General features: G+C 37.2%; 1 protein-coding gene across 1 annotated transcript; it reads right to left on the reverse strand.

Annotated features, from left to right (window-relative positions):
• Window positions 1–12,242: 12,242 nt before the first annotated feature.
• LOC142506243 (protein RGF1 INDUCIBLE TRANSCRIPTION FACTOR 1-like) lies at window positions 12,243–14,649 on the reverse strand. Its single transcript, XM_075619432.1, has 4 exons — window positions 14,408–14,649; window positions 14,138–14,317; window positions 13,616–13,831; window positions 12,243–12,634 (listed from the first exon to the last, which is right to left on the reverse strand). Exons 1-4 carry the CDS (start codon window positions 14,468–14,470, stop codon window positions 12,401–12,403), a joined length of 693 nt encoding a protein of 230 aa, XP_075475547.1. The 5' UTR covers window positions 14,471–14,649; the 3' UTR covers window positions 12,243–12,400.
• Between the last annotated feature and the right edge of the window lie 6,236 nt (window positions 14,650–20,885).

Raw genomic sequence — 20,885 nt, forward strand, 5'->3', positions numbered from 1 at the left:
CCCATTCTTACCGTTACCACAAAACCGTTACCACATAACCGTTATCACATATTCGCAATAATGGAAACACGATCGTCGGGCTCCTACTAGGACCGTCACCCTCACGATATCCCCATCATTAACGAATTAGTCACAATTACTTCACTTCTTTCAACGTTTTACATTCACATCACTTTATAAAATCATGCATAACATAAGAATTTTGTTTTTGAAACCAAGCATGCAACATATCTTTAAAATGTCTTTCTTAAATCATAAAAATCCCTTAGACATTTAAAAATCATAATTAATCATGAAAATTTCATAAACCTTTAAAAATAATCATAATATCATAAAAATAGCATTTAGGGCACTGTCATGACCTATACTAATTTTCTAAGTGTAAAAAGACCGTTTTACCCCTGGACGTAAAATTTCCCGTTTTTGACTTTTTCTTAATTTCATTGACACTAACATGTCCCAAATAATTATTTAAGCCAACACGAATTTTTTCATATTTTTATTTAGCTTAAATCGAGAACTTTTAAATTAATCTTCAATTAAGACGTACTAATGCGTTTTAATCTCGAATTAAACCAAACCTTAATATAAAATTCTCAAATTAAAAACTTAGACTTCTAATAATTATTTAATTTTAACCCTAATTTTTCATAATTTTATAAAGTATAAACTAGGCGTTTTAATTAACTCGTTAATTAGCGTTCCGTGCGGCGATTAAATCCTGATTAAATCCAAAACTCGTTATTTTGACCCCAAATTTTAAACGTACCATTTTTAATATTTATTCTACCCTTCAAAGTCATGAGCCACCCCCGTGGACCCATAATTTCATTTTTAGCCTTTTAATTTTCGTTTTGACACCCTACCGAACGCACCGAGTCATCTCCTAATTTACTCGAGCCACGCCCAAGCCACCTTGAGCCAAAACCTAGCCAACTCACCTAGGGACCCTACTGACCAAGCCCAGCCCAAAAAACAACCCCTGGCCCGCTCAAATCCTTCCTGAAACTTGACCCAAATTCTGTACATGTGTTTGTGAGTTTCATAGTTGCTCTAGGACTCCGAGTTATCCTAGGACTCTACCAGCTGAGCCACTACCGAGCCTAGCACACCCTAACCCTCCCTGGACCGCGCCCAGACCATGCCCAGACCAACCCAGCCCCTGGACCCTTCGCACGAACCACCTGAACAGCCAGCAGCCTCGCGAGTTTTGTTGCCTCCCTCATGATTTCCCTCCTTTCTTCGAGCCACCAGCGAGACCATCACTCAAGCCCCTAGCCCGACCCCTTCCCATCATTCTAGGACCCTGATGAACCACCTAACTGACCCAAGCCCCAGCAGCGAGCCACCCCTTGGCTGCTGTCATCCCTACTGCCGCGCGAGGAGTCCCTGCTGCATGGGACTCCTCCAAGGCTGCGCTCCAGGGGTCCTAGCCATGCTAGGACCCTTCCTAACCCTGGGCCACGTCCAACACGAGCCCCCTAGAGACCTGGTCGAACCCCAAGCCCCCCATGCATAATGATCGAGCCTCATGAATTCGCACAAGTCCTACAGCCTACGGTTTTCCTTTTCTTATTCCCTACGGTTTCCAGTTTTCCTCTACTCTTGTTTACAGCGTTTTAGGGGGATTAAGGACTCAATAAAACATGTAAAAACATATCTCCACCTATCCTAATCATGGCAGCCCCTAATCAACATAATATTCATGTTTTTGGAACAACAATTCACAAGTTTACCTCATGTACATGCAATATTTCGAAAATATTCATAAAGACCTCATGCTTTTCATTCAAATATAATTTAAACAATAATATGATATGATAGACGAGAAAAGGAGATGTATGGCGTGCCTTTGCGTAATATACGCTCGAATAAACGTTGACGACGAAGAACGGGACGCAAACCTTGGCTTGAATTTTCTTGACATGTTTTGAAGCTTTCCTTGTTATAATTTTGTGTGTGCCGTGAGTTTGAGTAAAAGGAGAGTTGGAGAGAATTTCAGAATAATGGGAGAGGGAGGCGTGAGTTTTTCTTTCAAAGTATAGGGTTTTTGTTTACTTAATAATTTAAATACTAATTAATTAACATCAAGGCTTTTAGGCCTATTAAGCCCCTAAATTAAGCCCATTAGTTTTAATAAGTATTTAATAAAATATCAACAAGGTTTTTGTTTAATTAAATATGTGAATTTATTAGCCGGGTTGCCAAAAAGCTCGTAATTTAGTTGAAAAACTAACACCGATAAAATTTATGTCCCGGCGTATAAATTCACCTCATAACTCCTTATTTTCAAAAATACTAAAAAGCAACAACCATATTTTAAATAATTAAAAATAATTATTTAATAAAAACATTTTACATTTTCAGCCATCGGTCCCCGTCCCTCGATCGCAACTCGAATATTCTTAAAATTTACATTTTAATGCAACAATGTAGAAAAATATATTTTAAACATGTAATTATGCACAGCATAATTAATTAATGCAATTAAAACATTTAATAAAAATACAGGAGAATTTAATAATTGTATGCATGTGGTTCGCGTGGACCTTTAAATTTTCGGGGCGTTACAATCTCCCCATCCCCCCACCCCCCCTTAAATTGAATTTCGTCCTCGAAATTCGCTTATCCTTAATAACCCAAAGTTTAGTCTTAGTTCTAATATCCCAAAAATCCACACTTTCGCTGCGCTATTCTGATAAAACTTAAAATCTAGAAGTTCCTTACGTCTCCTTGATCCCAATTAAATTTTCCTTAATCCTTATTTGCGATTTGCAACTTAAGAAAACCCATAATGACTTAGTGCTATACTATTATAACCTCGAATTTCAATTTTTCTTACAATTCTCAATATTAAAAGATGGATGACCATACTTATCGTATATTACTTTCCTTATTTTATACCCAAAATAGTCATCAACTTATCATATTTCAAACTTAAAATCCCAAACGCATCCGCTAGCGCTTAAATTTTTCAAGCCTAATATCAATTCATCCTTAAAAACCCTTGATTAACATTCCTTATAACACTATATCCAAGATATCTCAAGTTTCCAAACATTCTTAAAAAGTCCAAATCCTCAAAATTCTTCTCATTTAACCCATTTAATTATCGCTTATTGCTAAACTAGTCCCCAAGTTCCTTAGAAATTGCAAATTAAATTCTTAATTTCCTCAAAAATTATCTTAATTGGTTCTTGATTTCAAAAATCCTACGATTAACCCATAAATTCTTGGCATTCTTAATTTCCTGCTACGAGTTTTCCATAACATAATTTCAAAAATTTTAAGCTTGTTTTCCCAAAATCAATTTCTATAACCAATCTTACCTTTCATCAAAACTTAAAATCTCAATTTATACACTTTCTTACTCCCAAGTCGTTGCAAATCCTTAAATCATTATTCCTTACGTCTAATTCCCAAAAATTAATTCGAGTAGTAACCTTGAATCATAAATATTTTCTTAGAAAATCTATGTGTCCCATAAAGCATTCATAATATTCACGATTAATCTATAGCCCAAAAAGTAAAAGGTCGATACTAAAACCCAAAAATCAACATAGTCCAATTCCACCACAAAACCAACATGCGTTAAAATCAAATAATTTATTATTTCATATCATATCATGTATAAAAATTCCAGAGCATATAAAACATTTATCATCATAAAGCTATTAAACATTCACGTAAACATATAAGCCATGTACTTATGCAGGTAACATAATAAAATCATATAAAGCATGTAAACTTACAAATTGAGGCTTGACGACTGATCTTTCCGGCGCTGATGGTGGCACAACCCTTTACAGAACCATTGCTCTGATACCAACTGAAACGTCTTGCCCTCTTTAGTGCTTTAAAAGTACTAGAAATTTTTTTTTAACACTCAATTTTCGGCCATATACATTTTTTCACATGAAAATAAAAATATTTTACCCTTTTAAAATAAAATACCAACTATCTAATATTTTAAAATCAAGCGCAATAGCCATAAAATGAAATCGTCAACCGTTGTACCAAACCTAAAAAGCAATAGTTTGAAAAGAATAGCACATAGTAAACCTCTCAAAAATATCTCAAAAGCATAAATAAATAGTCTAAAAATCTTTAGCTTAAATCATGAATCATAAACGTAAATGCGGAAAAATAGGAGCGCTGGTCCTCGGGTTGTGTGCGTCATCAGTCTAGTCAAATCATCCGCCAAGTCCTCCCTCAACCTCACCTGCATCCATCACACATAGTGAGTCTAAAGACTCAACACACCATAATCTTTATAACAAATAATACGTAATACAGACAACATATAACAGTGAAAAATACTTGTACTTAAAATATCGTTTCGTGAAGTTGCATAAACATAAACATTTTCATGACATGCATAAATCAACCTTAATCTTTTTCCTTTTTCCTCAACATGACATAAAACCTTTTCATGATCATAACATTTTTCCTTTTCCTTTTCTTTTTTCTTTGTTGAATTCAGATCGTTAATTGTGACTTTCCTGATCATGATCATAAATCGATGGATCCATCTATATGTAACCACAGTACTGGGCGGCGGGGGACACCAGCAACACTTTCACCGGTCAACTGGGCCCTGGCCTATCATTTTTCGAATAGAAATACGATCGTCGGGGCTCCCTCTGGGGCCTTTTCCTATAAATGGGCTCCCTCTGGGGCCTTTTCCCCTCACGATATTCCCATTCTTACCGTTACCACAAAACCGTTACCACATAACCGTTACCACATATTCGCAATAATGGAAACACGATCGTCGAGCTCCTACTGGGACCGTCACCCTCACGATATCCCCATCATTAACGAATTAGTCACAATTACTTCACTTCCTTCAACGTTTTACATTCACATCACTTTACAAAATCATGCATAACATAACAATTTTGTTTTTGAAACCAAGCATGCAACATGTCTTTTAAATGTCTTCCTTAAATCATAAAAATCCCTTAGACATTTAAAAATCATAATTTAATCATGAACATTTCATAAACTTTTAAAAATAATCATAATATCATAAAACTAGCATTTAGGGCACAGCCATGACCTTTACTAATTTTCTAAGTAAAAAAAGACCGTTTTACCCCTGGACGTAAAATTTCCCGTTTTTGAATTTTTCTTAATTTCATTGACACTAACATGTCCCAAATAATTATTTAAGCCTACAAGAATTTTCCCATATTTTTATTTACCTTAAATCGAGAACTTTTAAATTAATCTTCAAATAAGACGTACTAATGCGTTTTAATCCCGAATTAAACCAAACCTTATTATAAAATTTCCAAATTAAAACTTAGACTTTTAATAATTATTTAAGCTTAACCCTAATTTTTCATATATTTATAAAGTATAAACTAGGCGTTTTAATTAACTCGTTAATTAGTGTTCCGTGCGGCGATTAAATCCTGATCAAATCCAAAACTCGTTATTTTGACCCCAAATTTTAAACTTAGCATTTTTAATATTTATTCTACCCTTCCAAGTCATGAGCCACCCCAATGGACCCATAATTTCATTTTTAGCTTTTTAATTTTCGTTTTGACACACTAACGAACGCACCGAGCCATCTCCTAATTTACTCAACCCACGCCCAAGCCACCTTGAGCCAACACCTAGCCAACTCACCTAGGGACCCTACTGACCAAACCCAGCCCGAAAAACAACCCCTGGCCCGCACAAAACCTTCCTGAAACTTGACCCAAAATCTGTACATGTGTGTGTGAGTTTCATAGTTGCTCTAGGACTCCTAGTTATCCTAGGACTCTACCAGCTGAGCCACTACCGAGCCCAGCATACCCTAACCCTCCCTGGACCATGCCCAGACCAATCCAGCCCCTGGACCCTTCGCACGAACCACCTGAACAGCCAGCAGCCTCGCGCGTTTTATTGCCTCCCTCACGATTTCCCTCCTTTCTTCGAGCCACCAGCGAGACCATCACTCAAGCCCCTAGCCCGACCCCTTCCCATCATTCTAGGACCCTGATGAACCACCTAGCTGACCCAAGCCCCAGCAGCGAGCCACCCCTTGGCTGCTGTCATCCCTACTGCCGCGCGAGGAGTCCCATGAGGAGTCCCTGCTGCATGGGACTCCTCCAAGGCTGCGCTCCAGGGGTCCTAGCCTGACCCTGACCCACGTCCAACACGAGCCCCCCTCGAGACCTGGTTTAACCCCAAGCCCCTCATGCATAATGATCGAGCCTCATGAATTTGCACAAGTCCTACAGCCTACGGTTTTCCTTTTCTTATTCCCTACGGTTTCCAGTTTTCCTCTACTCTTGTTCACAGCGTTTTAGGGGGATTAAGGACTCAATAAAACATGTAAAAACATCTCTCCACCTATCCTAATCATGGCAGCCGCTAATCAACATAATATTCATGTTTTTGGAACAACAATCACAAGTTTACCTCATGTACATGCAATTTTTCGAAAATATTCATAAAAACCTCATGCTTTTCATTCAAATATAATTTAAACAATAATATGATGTGATAGAAGAGAAAAGGAAATGTATGGCGTGCCTTTGCGTAATATACGCTCGAATAAACGTTGACGACGAAGAACGGGACGCAAACCTTGGCTTGAATTTTCTTGACATGTTTTGAAGCTTTCCTTGTTATAATTTTGTGTGTGCCGTGAGTTTGAGTAAAAGGAGAGTTGGAGAGAATTTCAGAATAATGGGAGAGGGAGGCGTGAGTTTTTCTTTCAAAGTATAGGGTTTTTGTTTACTTAATAATTTAAATACTAATTAATTAACATCAAGGCTTTTAGGCCTATTAAGCCCCTAAATTAAGCCCATTAGTTTTAATAAGTATTTAATAAAATATCAACAAGGTTTTTGTTTAATTAAATATGTGAATTTATTAGCCGGGTTGCCAAAAAGCTCGTAATTTAGTTGAAAAACTAACACCGATAAAATTTATGTCCTGGCGTATAAATTCACCTCATAACCCCTTATTTTCAAAAATACTAAAAAGCAACAACCATATTTTAAATAATTAAAAATAATTATTTAATAAAAACATTTTACATTTTCAGCCCTCGGTCCCCGTCCCTCGATCGCAACTCGAATATCCTTAAAAATTACATTTTAATGCAACAATGTAGAAAAATATATTTTAAACATGCAATTATGCACAACATAATTAATTAATGCAATTAAAACATTTAATAAAAATACAGGAGAATTTAATAATTGCATGCATGTGGTTCGCGTGGACCTTTAAATTTTCGGGGCGTTACAGTTATACTCAAAGGCAAGGAATTGACTATGAGGAAACTTTTTCACTAGTTGCTATGTTTAAGTCCATTAGAATTATACTAGCCATAGCAGCATGGTATGACTATGAGATATGGCAAATGGATGTAAAGACTGCGTTCGTCAATGGAGACATCAAAGAAGAAATTTATATGTCTCAACCTGAGGGATACACATCAGTAGGAAGTGAGCATAAGGTATGCAAACTTCAGGGATCAATATATGGTCTCAAGCAAGCGTCAAGAAGTTGGAACCTCAGATTTGATAGCACTATCAAGGAATTTGGTTTTGCTAAAAATCCTGAGGAATCATGTGTGTACTAGAAAGTTAGTTGGAGTGCAGTGACATTCCTATTACTTTATGTTGATAACATCCTACTCATTGGGAATGATGTAGGATTACTGCAATCAACTAAAGTATGGTTAGCAAGTCAATTCTCCATGAAAGACATGAGTGAAGCATCATATGTATTAGGAATACAAATCTATAGAGATAGATCAAAGAGGATGCTGGGAGTTACCCAAGCCACTTATATCGATACCATTTTGAAGCGATTCTCTATGGAAGAGTCCAAATGAGGATACTTACCAATGTATCATGGTGTTACTCTATCTAAAGCCATGTGTCCCAAAACTGATGAAGAGATAAAGATGATTACACGTATTCCATATGCGTCAGCCATTGGTAGTATCATGTATGGTATGATATCGACATGTCCTGATGTTGCTTACGCTCTGAGTGTTACAAGCAGATATCAGACGAACCCTGGTCCAATGCATTGGAAAGCCGTGAAGGATATTCTTAAGTAATTTAGAAAGACTAAGAACTTGTTCATGGTTTATGGGGGTGGAGAATTGAAATTGGAAGACTACACTGATTCTAAATTCTGATGTGACGTAGATGATTCGAAATCGACCTCTGGTTTTGTATTCATGCTAAATGGTGTGACTGTCTCTTGGAAAAGTTTCAAGCAAGACACCGTTGCGGATTCTACTACTGAAGCTGAATACATTGTTGCATCTGCTGCAGCCAAAGAGGTAGTTTGGATGAGGAATTTTGTCCAAGAGTTGGGCGTTATTTCTAATGGAGTTGATCTAGTTCCGGTGTACTACGACAACACTGGTGCCGTTGCGCAAGCAAAGGAACCAAGGTCTTATCAGCGATCCAAACATGTACTGAGAAAATTCCACATCATCCGAAAGATTGGGGGAAGACGAGATATATTAGTCGAAAGAGTCACCTCTGCAGATAATGTTGTTGATCCACTTACAAAGTCCTTGCCAGGACCATTGTTTGAGAAGCATCGCGAAGCAATGGGTATAAAGTTTATGGGTAGTTGGCTCTAGGGCAAGTGAGAGATTGTTAGAGTAGATACCTTGTAAGCCAACTGTTGGCTAGGGATTTTATTGACTCAGTTGTAATGAACAATCTTTATTTTAATGTAATTCATTATTTCATGGTTTGTTCATGCAATCAGCATAAATAAAGTCCTTGATTATACTTTAATACAAATGAATCGTAATTCGATGTTGCAACTCATTTGTAAACACTCTATAATCTAAATTCGTTCCTAGTCAATTCAGCCACTTAAAACATGGATAAAGGGCGCTTGAGCTCGAGACTAGCATCTGTGATGTTGTGTACCGCGTTTTTGGTAAGGGCATAGAGATGTCCAAACATGCAGATGGGTAGTCATATGATGATTATACCGAAATACCCTCCCTCGGACTTTCCAAGTGGTTATCATTCATCGAGAGGATAAGTCTGTGGTTATGATTGTACACCATTTGTCCTTATGACCCGGGACAACACTGAGGCTCTATATGCTAAGGCTATGCTTTGACTCGTTTACTGACTCCAGGAGAGTAATCAGGTGGCGAGATTGGATACAATTGCGACACATACAGGAGCCAGTGCATTGTAGTCGGGAATTCACCGCTCACGCACGGGTGTGGATATCCTATGTGGCCAGAGCATGAGTTGTACGTTAGAGAAGGAGTTCTCCAGTTGTACATGCGATGCCACTATTTATTCTTAAAGATGAGTCATGTAGTCATCGAATTATTATGCAACCCTCGATGAACCAATGGTTGCAGATTCGATTAAGATATATGAGATGAAGGAACCATACTGTACGTTAATCATAATCGACTGGTTCTTGCAGGCACTATCAGTGATACTTAGGGAATCATGGGGCGATGCTACTAGACGCTCTTATCATGATTCGATGGGTTTAATCAGAAATATGATTTCTGACATTCTCATGATCAATTGTTGATACATAGAATGGGGCGAATTAGGGTAAACCCGATTAAAAGATTATGTCCTAAATCACAAAGAGTTGTGAACCCACGGCTAGCGGTATCCCGAACCATTGAGGGTCACACAAGCACTAGATTGTTTGTTCTCGTTGAGAGAACAAATTCAAGAAGTTGAATTTATATTATGATATAGTAAATTCAAGGAGTTGAATTTATGATAATTAAATTTTGAGAAAATAAATTCAAGGAGTTGAATTTATGAGATATTAAATTCAAGAAGTTGAATTTATGAATATAAGAATTTAATTTATTAAACTCAAAAGTTGAGTTTATTAAATATTAAATTAAATATAGTGGGAAGTATGTTTTATGAGCTTATAGGAGTACAAGTCCAACATACTAAATAATTAAATTTCTTAATGGACTTTGATTAATTAATTAAACTCGTTGGACTAGCCCAATTAATTAATCAAGCTCATTAATGTTAATTATGGTAATTAGGTCATGAAATTTTTTATTTTAAAGTTTTTGACCTAAAATCATAGCCTCCACTGATTTGGATTGTGAGATTTTCGAGAACCAACCATAATTCCTCCAAATATTTAGTTTACTTAATTAATTAGATTAATTAAGTAAATGACCATTAAAGAAATATTAGGATTTTCTTTATTCTCATTTTTTAATGCACAAGATTCATTCATGAATTAGAAGAGGAATTGCAAGAAAATTTTCGGCTCTTCCAATATTAATATTCTCAAAGGTTTTGAACCATTTTGTGTTCTATCTTTACGCAAAATATATTCTAATTTTCTAGTGCAAATTAGAAGAGTAACAAGTAAAGTAATCCGGGCGTGGACCTGATTAGAAGATTTAAAGAAATAGATCGAAGAACGTTCGCATGGATTTACAATAAGAGCTACGTCCGCCAATACCATAGTAGTTGGAGCCAAGTGAAATTATTCACCAAAGGTATAATTCTTAACATCTTATGAATGTTTATTTTAAAACCATACGAGTGCTCAAAAATATCTTGAATGTCAAGATCTAAAATTTTTAAAACTTCCGCTGTTTTTGGTTTGGAGAAAACCGAGATACAACAGTTTTTGCCATCTAAAATATCGGAAAATCTAGATAAAAGATAATATATTTGGGGGTGAATAAGGAATATATTTTTGTATGCTGAATCCAATGAAGCCTGCACCGTCAAAATGGATAGGACGCTCACCCCTATGTCGTAGCCTATACTATAGTAGAGAGATTTAATATATGGTGTGCTTTAAAGTTGACTCACTTGCAAAATGTTCATCAAAATTCACCAACATAAACTCCTCTTTGGGACACGTCTAAATAATAATCTTGTGATCAGCAATTGATGGAAGAAATTTTTTTTATTATTGTCTTTCCTAGTGCAAACAACCAGTCGAAAATTGAAAAAATGTTGAGAGAAATAGTTTTGGCGTAATAAATTTTTTTATCAGGTGATATGTTCTCACGAATTTATATTTGTGAGATGAGTTTACTCCATTCATACCCGTAGTTAAAAGTAATGCTTTTTTCATTGGTCGAGTAGAAGATCCGTCTCATAAATTTATCCATGAGACGGTCTCATAGAAATTTGTGTGCAGTTTTATTTTTTATGAGAAGATTGTATTTAATGAGTATTATAAAGTTATGCTTGAAATGATATACATGTAGATGATAATCAGTGGATGAACTATTTTAAAATTTTAATAACATATATTGTATTTGATTATTTATGATTAAATATTGACTATTTTTAGAAATTGACAACATCTTCTACCCGAGTCAATCATTATTTTTGAAATTTTAATAGAACCACACACTAAGAAAAAATATTTTATATAAACAGCTTCCACATTAACTTAGCAAAATATTGTCAAAAAATATATATATATTGTCAAAACCATTATTCAAAAATTATTCCAATATATATATTATATTAAGAAATGAAAAGAATTCAATATTAGGTAGCAAGCAAATCATAGAAATTTGATAGTTCCATTGCAGGCATTTTATTATATTATTAAACTAATTAAAGGTGTTGTTCTTTATGGGAACGGCCCATGTGAGTTGACGGGCCCACAAAAACTATTTAAACGGACTTCACAAAGCCTTGGCTTTAATTTATCCAACTTGCAACTGTCAATTACAATTTCTAATTATTGCTCTCTTTCACAAACACTTGGTTTTCTTACATTTTAAGTCACAATTTCAGCATAATACTTTCCTCCGAATAGTTTGAGTTCACATTATCCTAAGTATTATCTTAATCTTAAATCAAATAACTTTTGATTTGTCAAATTGGTATGAACCTTTAAATACATACACGATTGTGATATTATCCTAAAGGTCGCATCGTATTAACCCTTCAAATCGATTAATTCATAGAATCCAATTACACTTAGATTATTTGGCTACACGAATGAAATTCGGTCACGTGGAACGAAAATCCCTTGAATCACCATCTTTAAAGAGGGGTCGCGTCATTTCTTTGAAGAAAATATCTTTAAATTTCAGACACGATTATTTGAAAATATGAAGAAAAAAAATATGAATTTATATGTTGTGATATGTTTTATTCATAAAATTTGATGAATGGACCACAAAAAATGGTCATAAAATCTATGGGTCTTGATATATTCTCTTATTTCAATATTATATATGTGACCCTACGAAAATATGCAATTGGGACAAAAGTTTGTAGATGGTAAATATTACTTATACTGATCTCAATGAATTGCTATTCACATTTACTTTTATATTGTTTATTTTTTGGGGGTAACCCTATGAATAATGAGCTGTATAATTTACCATTTCTATGAAATGATTATTTAAAGAGAAAAAAAATTAGGACCTAAAAGGAGCCCTATGAGGAATGCCCTTTCTTCTTCTTGCACTAGAAAGAATAGGAGGAGGTGAGATTGGGTATATTTCTTGTTGTGATCCTTCACGCAATTCTTGATCTTCTTCTTCTTCTTCTTCCTTCACTCTTCTTGAAATACCTTCTCCTCTTTGTATTGCTACCTTATTCTTTTCATATAATGTAAAGCTTGTATCCCCATTACTCTTTATTCCCACAAGCTTTTTTTTTTTTAAATGCAAAATAGAGACAAAAAATCATTTTTACTCAAAAAAACCATGAATAATTGCACAATTTTTTTCATAGAAAACAAAAAAACCCCAATATAATGATTGATGAACCCATCACTTTTTTTTATATACCAAAACTGAAAACTGGGGAAAAAACATTCTTCAATAAAGAAATTGAACAAATCTTCACTTTAGAAATTATATAAATAACCCAAGAAAGTGATTAATGATGACATGCGAGTTCATCATATCATTTTAATATTTTCCAGAAAAAACTTTTATTTTAGAAATCTATACACGACATTTGAACTAATAATTTTATTTTTAATATTGCTAGCACCAAATAATGATGGATGCATTACAGGCCAAAAGGATGATAATGATGCCCATTAGTTGGTTATGAGAAGGTGACGAGAGCTTTTAGAATATTGTGGCCATTTCTTCATCTGTCATTCTTTATCAATCCATTATAGGGTGTGACCGTTTAACAATTCCATAGTAGGATTAATTCCAAATTTTATAAAATATTATTATAATTTCTTGGTAACACCTTAACAATGATGATGATGATGATGAAGATTGTTTATAAAATTGCATCATTATAATACTTATGTATTATTCGGATTTGGATTTGACAAAAGAATTTGAAAAGAAAATTTTCAAATTGTGGATTTGAAATCTTTAACTTGATCCAAATATACTCCGGAAAGTAATATGGATTTTAACATATAAGTTTAATATCCAACTATTTAAAATTATTTACCTATGGCTCTTCTTCATCCTACTTCTACTCAAATCAATACTCAAAATTATTCCAAATCACATTTATTTATTTATTTATTTATTTATAATGTAATGTTTAATAACTTATATGCCAAATATAAAAATTCCAATTGATTTTGATGAAAAACCAGAAGAATGTGGATGAACAAAACACAAAATTAAGAGATAGAAATTGAATAGACTACTGACCTTACACCCCAAAGAACAAAATCGAAAAGTATCCAAAAGGCTCCTTCCACAAATTTCACATACATGAGAGACAGTCTTCCCACCTTTAGGCTGAGGCCTTTCATTCAGAAACAAAACCCTCGCGCTGTTTATCACATATGTCTGCACATCATTTATTTCCAGAACCTTTTGAATCTCGGAAACCCTCACCACGTCGTGATACGAAGATCTCCTTATCTGTTCATATATATAATTCAAGAAGATGTGAAAGAGAGTGTGTGTGTGTGTGTGTGTGTGTGTAACTGATATGAATATTTACTGTGCGTACGTAACGCGTTACTTTTCGACGGGGCAGATTGCATTCCACGCCATTCTAAAAATATATCAAATGAATATCAAGATTATGGATTAATTTAGATGAGGGGATTCGTGCTCTTTTTAACTTTTTCGTTGGGGTTGTATGTGGATTCAATTTGTGGAGTCAAAAGTGGTTATAAATATTCTGGCAGAAGTTGTAACTTTTAACCAAGAATCTGAAATGACCTGAATAACTTGATGATCTTCGTGTTTGGATGACCTGCAGTAGAAGCAAAACCCATCGCTGTTGCAATCTAAGCAAAACATATTGCATTCGCTCCGGGCCGCATCCCCATGAGTCCGGCAAACATTGAAGAAGGTTGTGTTTAGCAATCTTACCAGCCATGGTGGCACCAGCATTGTCTCCTGGAAACATGCAATGTCGAACTTGGATCAAAGACAGGAGGAAAAAATATGGGTGAACTGATGAAAAATATACGTGGGAATTTAGTATACCATTGACGAATTCCGATTGAATCCCTCCAATGTTAAAAGAAATTTGGAGGAGAAATCTTGCATATAGAGAGAGAGGGGAAGGTGGAGAGGCCTAACCTAAAGAACCAGCAACATAGAAATCAAGAAAGAGAGGACACCTAGGGGTGACAAGTGCCTAAATTTCTGAAAAATATTGGGAAATGTAGGGTCGAGATGAAAAGGTGTGGCTCAAGAATCTTGTGAGCCGTTAGATCTAAGGAGCTGGGGAAGGATTTGGCCCTTACGTTAACTAATTTTTGGAACTTCTTTGCGTCTATAGTGTGTGTAGGTATGAAGGGTCGGCCACTAAGCTACGCTATTCGCCTAATGGAAGCCAAGTTACATGATACGGCGTCGTATGCAAGGCATTGCAGAAATTTTTGCTTTTATTTTCGTAAATTATTGTTTTTGTCTTATAAATGAAAATTTATATTGGGGAGATATGGGTCAACGACGTCCCTGGTCTTATCCAAATATTTAAAAAAAATCTCATTTTTTATTTAAAAAAAAAAGTCGTGGTCCTAAGATAGATATCAAATATTTTTAATAAAAATTGACACTTTTTAAATTCAATTTTGACAAGAGCCATCGACTCAATTAATCATTCTCTTATAGGGTAAATTGCCTTCACAACCTATGTGAGAAGTTGCAAGAGTGTTATATCTATATGTAAAATTGATAGTCTTTTGAAATCCTATATTTTTAAATTAAGAAAATTTTAAAGTTTACACTTTAGGTTACTGATCGACAATTTCGATTGTGAATAAATCTATCAAGCGGATTAGGTCAAGTTATAGTAAATGGATGATGAGTTCAAGTATCGATCCCACAGAGACTAATTGATACCTCATGGATGATCCCACTACCCCTGGCCCATCCCTAGCCCAAATGGAAGGCAGGCCCATGACGGGCCCAGGTATTTCCCTATAAATACCAGGTTTGAGTGTTTAATTCGTTCATTCACTATATTATTTTTCAGCACCACCCTTAGCTGCTCTCCACTTATATCCTCAGTCTCTGACTTGAGCGTCGGAGGGGTTATGTCAGGACACCATCCTGGTCCCCTCCTAACGGTCTTATTCGTGATTTCAGGACCAGGACAATTTTGAAACATGTGTCTGGACTAGTGACACTTGCTGGAAGCGGACCCTAAATTTTCCTTGAGTATCACTTGGCGCCGTTTGTATGAAGTTTTGAGTTGAGACATAGAGATGGTAGACAGGAGAGGGAGCAGAAGAGCTAACTCAGCATCGCCGCGTCCTCAGATGGGACCCGAACAATCTCATGTTGAGAAGAGGTAGGAACAACCCCGTCAGGAGACAAGAGCCGAGCAGCCCCGTCACGAGACAAGGGTCGAGCAACCCCGTACCATTGATAATTTGGGGAACTTGACCCTGGAACAGTTGGGCCAATTTATTACCCGGACGGTAGAATAGGCCATGAAGAGGAACCAAGAATCTATGTTTGCTGAGGAACATGCCACTCGCCAAGAGCGAGAGGAAAATGCTGAGGACCACCACAGCAGGGTTAAAGAGACACAGCCCCTCCAAAGCGAGGGGAATATGGAGATGGGAGAGATGTGGAAGAAAATACGAATGTTGTGGAAGCAGGTGGGAAGCAGAACGCTGACACCCAAGAGAGGAAGTCCTTTTTCACTTGCGATTTTGGAAGAGGGGCTTCCACCAAATTTCCGACAGTCAAATGTGGGAGAATACGACAGACATACTTACCCCGAGGAACACTTGGGGAGGTTTGAGAATGCGGCTCTGTTATATCAATATTCAAATGGGGTCAGTTGCAGAGTGTTTCTGGGCACGCTAGTTAGGTCAGCCTAGCAATGGTTTAATACCCTGCAGCCCAACTCCATACAGTCTTTCGAGGATTTTTTTATGGCTTTCTTGCACCGATTCGCTAGCAGCAAGAGGCATCAGAAAAACTATTTGAGCCTGTTCGTGATGAAACAATAGGAGGCTGAAACTTTGCGAGAATTTGTCCAGCGTTTCAACAGTGCAGCGCTGGAAATACCAGCGGCTACCCTTGACATCATGATAAGTGCCTTCACACAAAGATTGAGGGGGAGGAGAGTTTTTCAAATCGCTAGTCAAGAAACTCCGTCAAGCTATGATGATCTGTTAACTCAGGAGTAAAAATATGTAAATCTAGAGGATGCCCAGCGGCACAAGAGGATGGAGCAGCGGCCCGGGGGAGGAAGAGTTGAGGGAGCGGAGAGAGGAGGAAGGAAGGGGGTGCAGGAGAAAGGGAGGAAGACAAAACTAGAGGAAGAGGACAATTCTCATCGCATGTTCCTCTGAATAGAAATCGGGATAAAGTGATGGACGTGAGGGAGTCAGGGGAAAGGGGGGAGAAGTCGCAAAAGATGGAGAGCAGTGTTAGGTTTCCACCGCTGGGCAGGTAAGAAGGATCCTCGTCCGGGAGTGAGCCGAGATCTCGCCCATCTCTTAGGTGGGGTCGAGGCCCTCCCTGGATAAATCAGAGGGTCGGGGAGCCGAGGAGGGAAGGTCGAGATCAAGATATCCCTCGGTAGCTCGTCGAACCGAGGAGGGAAACGAATGAGGACAACCACCCTACGAGAGGAATGATCCATATGATATCGCGGGGTGCTACTGATGGAGATTTCGGGCGAGCTCGGAAAGAGTATGGGAGAAGGTTGGAGAACTTTTAAATATCAAGGGGTGCGGACCTACCCCAGGATCCTATCATTAGTTTTGGGCCGGAAGACCTCCGAGGCGTTGTGGCTCCACATAACGATGCCTTGGTGGTGACGGCCACCGTTGCCAACTACAATGTGGCGTGGATCTTTATTGATAATGGAAGCTCCGTGAATATCTTGTTCAAGAGAACTCTGGATCAGATTAAGGTGGAGGGATTTGAGTTTTAGCCGATCTTTACTCCTCTATGAGGGTTTGCAGGACATGTCATTCCGCCATTGGGGCAAATTGTTCTTCCTCTATCCTTGGGACACGAGCCTCGGCGTGTAACAAAGATGACAACATTTACCGTGATGGACACCCATCAGCATATAATGAAATTCTGGGACGGCCAGCCCAAAAGAATTTCAGAGCTGTAGCTTCCACCTATCATCAGAAGCTGAAGTTTCCTGTAGGGAAGGTGGTTGGACTCCTGTGCGGGGAACAAAAATTTGCACGTCGGTGTTATGAAAGAATAGTAAAAGAAGAGGGAAAGAGGGCGCGTATGGAGGTCAATATGATCAGAAAGGGAAGAAGCGGGTTGCCCGTGGTGAGGGAGGAGGTTCAGGAGGTAATGGATGAAGAGCCGGAGATCATATCATTTGGGCCCGAGAAGAAGACGCTCAAAATAGCCCCTGAACTTGACCCAAGGGTCAGGGAAGAACTCGTTACTTGTTTACAGGCTAATCTTAGCGGGTTCGCTTGGTCGGCTCAAGAACTCACAGGGACGACTCCGGGTGTTGCAGAGCATCGGTTGAACATCTTGCCTATTACCCGCCCTATAAAACAGAAAAAGAGACACTTTGGGCCTGAGAAAGATAAAGTTATACGAAAAGATGTGGGTGAATTGTTTGAGGCTGGGCACATTCGAGAAGTGCAATTTCCTACTTGGCTATCGAATGTCGTCCTAGTCCCAAAGAGTTAAGGGAAGTGGAGGATGTGTGTGGACTTCAGAGATCTCAATAAGGCATGCTCTAAAGACTTTTATTGTAATGTCCCGAAAATTTGAAGGTCCACGTGAACAACATGCATGCAAGTTATTAAATTTCTTTGTTATTTTATTAAATTCTTTTAAAGCATTAAATGCATGTTTATTTCATTAATTTGTGTTTTAATTCAAGGTTTGTTTAAAGTTTCATGTATTAGGATTTTTAGTTTCAGTTCGAGCTCGATCGAGTAACGGAGACCGGGGATATTTAGGAAAAATATTTTTATTGAATAATTATTTTTAGTTATTTAATATTAGGTGTTTTGAATTATAATTTTTGAAAATGGATCTTGGTTGGGTATTTACCCGACGGGTTATCTTTTTAACCGGTACGAAAATTCTAACGATTCGGAGGACTTTTTGAAGGTTCGAGAAATATTTTCAAAAACTTACCAACACGAAATATTTTCCGGGAGTATGTTTGGACTTAATGGGCCTACTTTTTAGCTTATTGGGCTTGAAACTCTTTGTAAACTCTTTAAACATAATTAATAGCACATTAGAGCTTATTATATTATTTAATTATTCCCCTAAACTCCACTAAACCTAATATTCTTTTCCATCAGCCGACACCCTCACTTCTTCATCCATTTTCACGTAAAACTCCAGCTAGTAGCTTCGGTCCTCCATTATTTTGCAAACAAGTCTTCTTCCCGCCTCTCCAGTGCTTCCCCGACACGAAATTCTTCAAGCTTTCAATCTTATATCATCAAGGCACGATTGTATTTTCATTTCCTCATCTTACACGTCATATATATACTGAATTTAATATTTTTGTATGAGAATTGTGTGATCTACACCATGCTTGCGTTTTTGCGAAAGTTTGACATGAAATTTCAGTTCCTTTGCATGTTGCTCACGTTTTTATGATCCTTTTTGCAAGGGGCTGTCGACTTCTGGTTTTTTTTTTTTATGGTGAGAGTGCTGTGTTTTAAGGTGAATAGATGAGGGGATCCTAGGTATGCTCGGTTTTGGGTGAAGGCAGAAGCCTTTTATTCAAATCGGAAGGGGTTCAATGCGTGTTTGTGGTTTATTAGAGGAGGCTCGGTTGTGTGGGGGCTGAACCATGCTGAGGGAGGAGGGTCCAATCGAGGCTAGGGAAGGCCCTTAACGAGCTGGTCTCGGTGATCGAGCAAAACTTGCACAGTGAATAATCCCAAAATTTATTTTATAAATGAAAGCTCGATTTAAATATCGCAAGTGCACGATAGTCAAGTTATAATAAACGTAAGTGAATACGAGTATCGTTCCACAAGGACTGCGTTACACTATTTTTATTTTCAAGTAAAATTTCTTTAGCAACGATAAAATGAGTTGATGATTAAACTAATGTAAATTAAACAACTAAAATAATTAAAATGCAAAGAAAACGTACTCAAGACCGCAATGATTAATTTGGATTAAATCAAATGAGAAATGAATTTGTTGGGAATTAGCAGTTCACCTACCACTCGTGTTTAAATAATCACACTCGACTTTTACTCGTGCGTTCGACGGAATTCCCTAGACTAATTAATATACTCTGTCGATCTATATTAATACTAATAAAAAACATGCAGTACTCAAGTGTCCTCAAATATTTAACAGTTCAAGATTGCATTACATTCTATGGAATCCACTAGCTTTCATTCGGGTGAACTATCACTATCGACACGTACCCAATTCCGTATATCTACTAAAATTGTAAATCCGTGGTTTATACTATTTGATCGTATTGTTAACTATTCTATCGAACTCATCAACAACATGAAATAATCAAAGGAAGTTAGCTAGGCTTCGATTAAAACAAGAAATAACAATAGCATAAACAAATCACTAATAAAAACGTCGAGAAATAATGTTAAACACCGAGTACGGGGTAGGATCCCCTCAAATCCCAACAAATCTAGAGTTTAGCTACTGAAATTCATGATAAAAACCAACAATCAATGTAAGAAATAAAATACTGAATAATGAAAATACTAAAGATGACGATGGATGACGGCCACGACGCGTGGAAATCTCGAGGTCTTCGAAATCTCCTTTGCTCCTAGCCTCTTCTCCAAGAAAAATGATGAAAATTCTGATAAAAGATGAAAAACGGCTGCTGCTCTCGTGTGTTAGGTTATGGTGTAGGATAGAGTCCCTAGAAATTTGGAAACAAATCTTTCTCAATCTCGCTTCTCGCTAGGGCGGTATATTTTGACCGCCCTAGCGAGAGGTCCTCGAATAAGCTTCCTCGAGCATGTCCCTGGTTTCGCTGGGGCGGTCACTTTTGACCGCCCTAGCGAGACACTTGCGCAAAACAATCCTCGGCCAGACCACAATGCTCGCCGGGGCGGTCAGTTTTGACCGCCCTAGCGAGACCTCTTCGATATTATGCCAAAGTTTCTCCCACTTTTTGGTTCAATTCCTACAAAATAACCACAGAATACACGAGATTAGTCAAATGCTCAATAATGCTAAAAAAAATGCAAAATTCAACTAAAACAAACTAATATGATGCATGAACGCGACTCAAAACCAACACTAAAAACACGTAAAAACGAGTCCTATCAACCCCCTCATACTAACCTTTTGCTCGCCCTCGAGCAAAATAGGTTAAAGCACGAGATTCTAAACAAACACAACAAACACAAAATACTCAAACAAGAAATAACCAACACAAGTAAATGTCAATGGTGAGTTAACACTTTTATGCTCATGTCTCAGTGAACTTTCCCACATACAAACCATAATCAAGTCAAATCACAAACGAATACTCATTCTCATCTACACATAAATC

The sequence above is a fragment of the Primulina tabacum genome, chromosome 10 (assembly GCF_025594145.1).
Source record: "Primulina tabacum isolate GXHZ01 chromosome 10, ASM2559414v2, whole genome shotgun sequence".
NCBI classification, from domain to species: domain Eukaryota; kingdom Viridiplantae; phylum Streptophyta; class Magnoliopsida; order Lamiales; family Gesneriaceae; genus Primulina; species Primulina tabacum.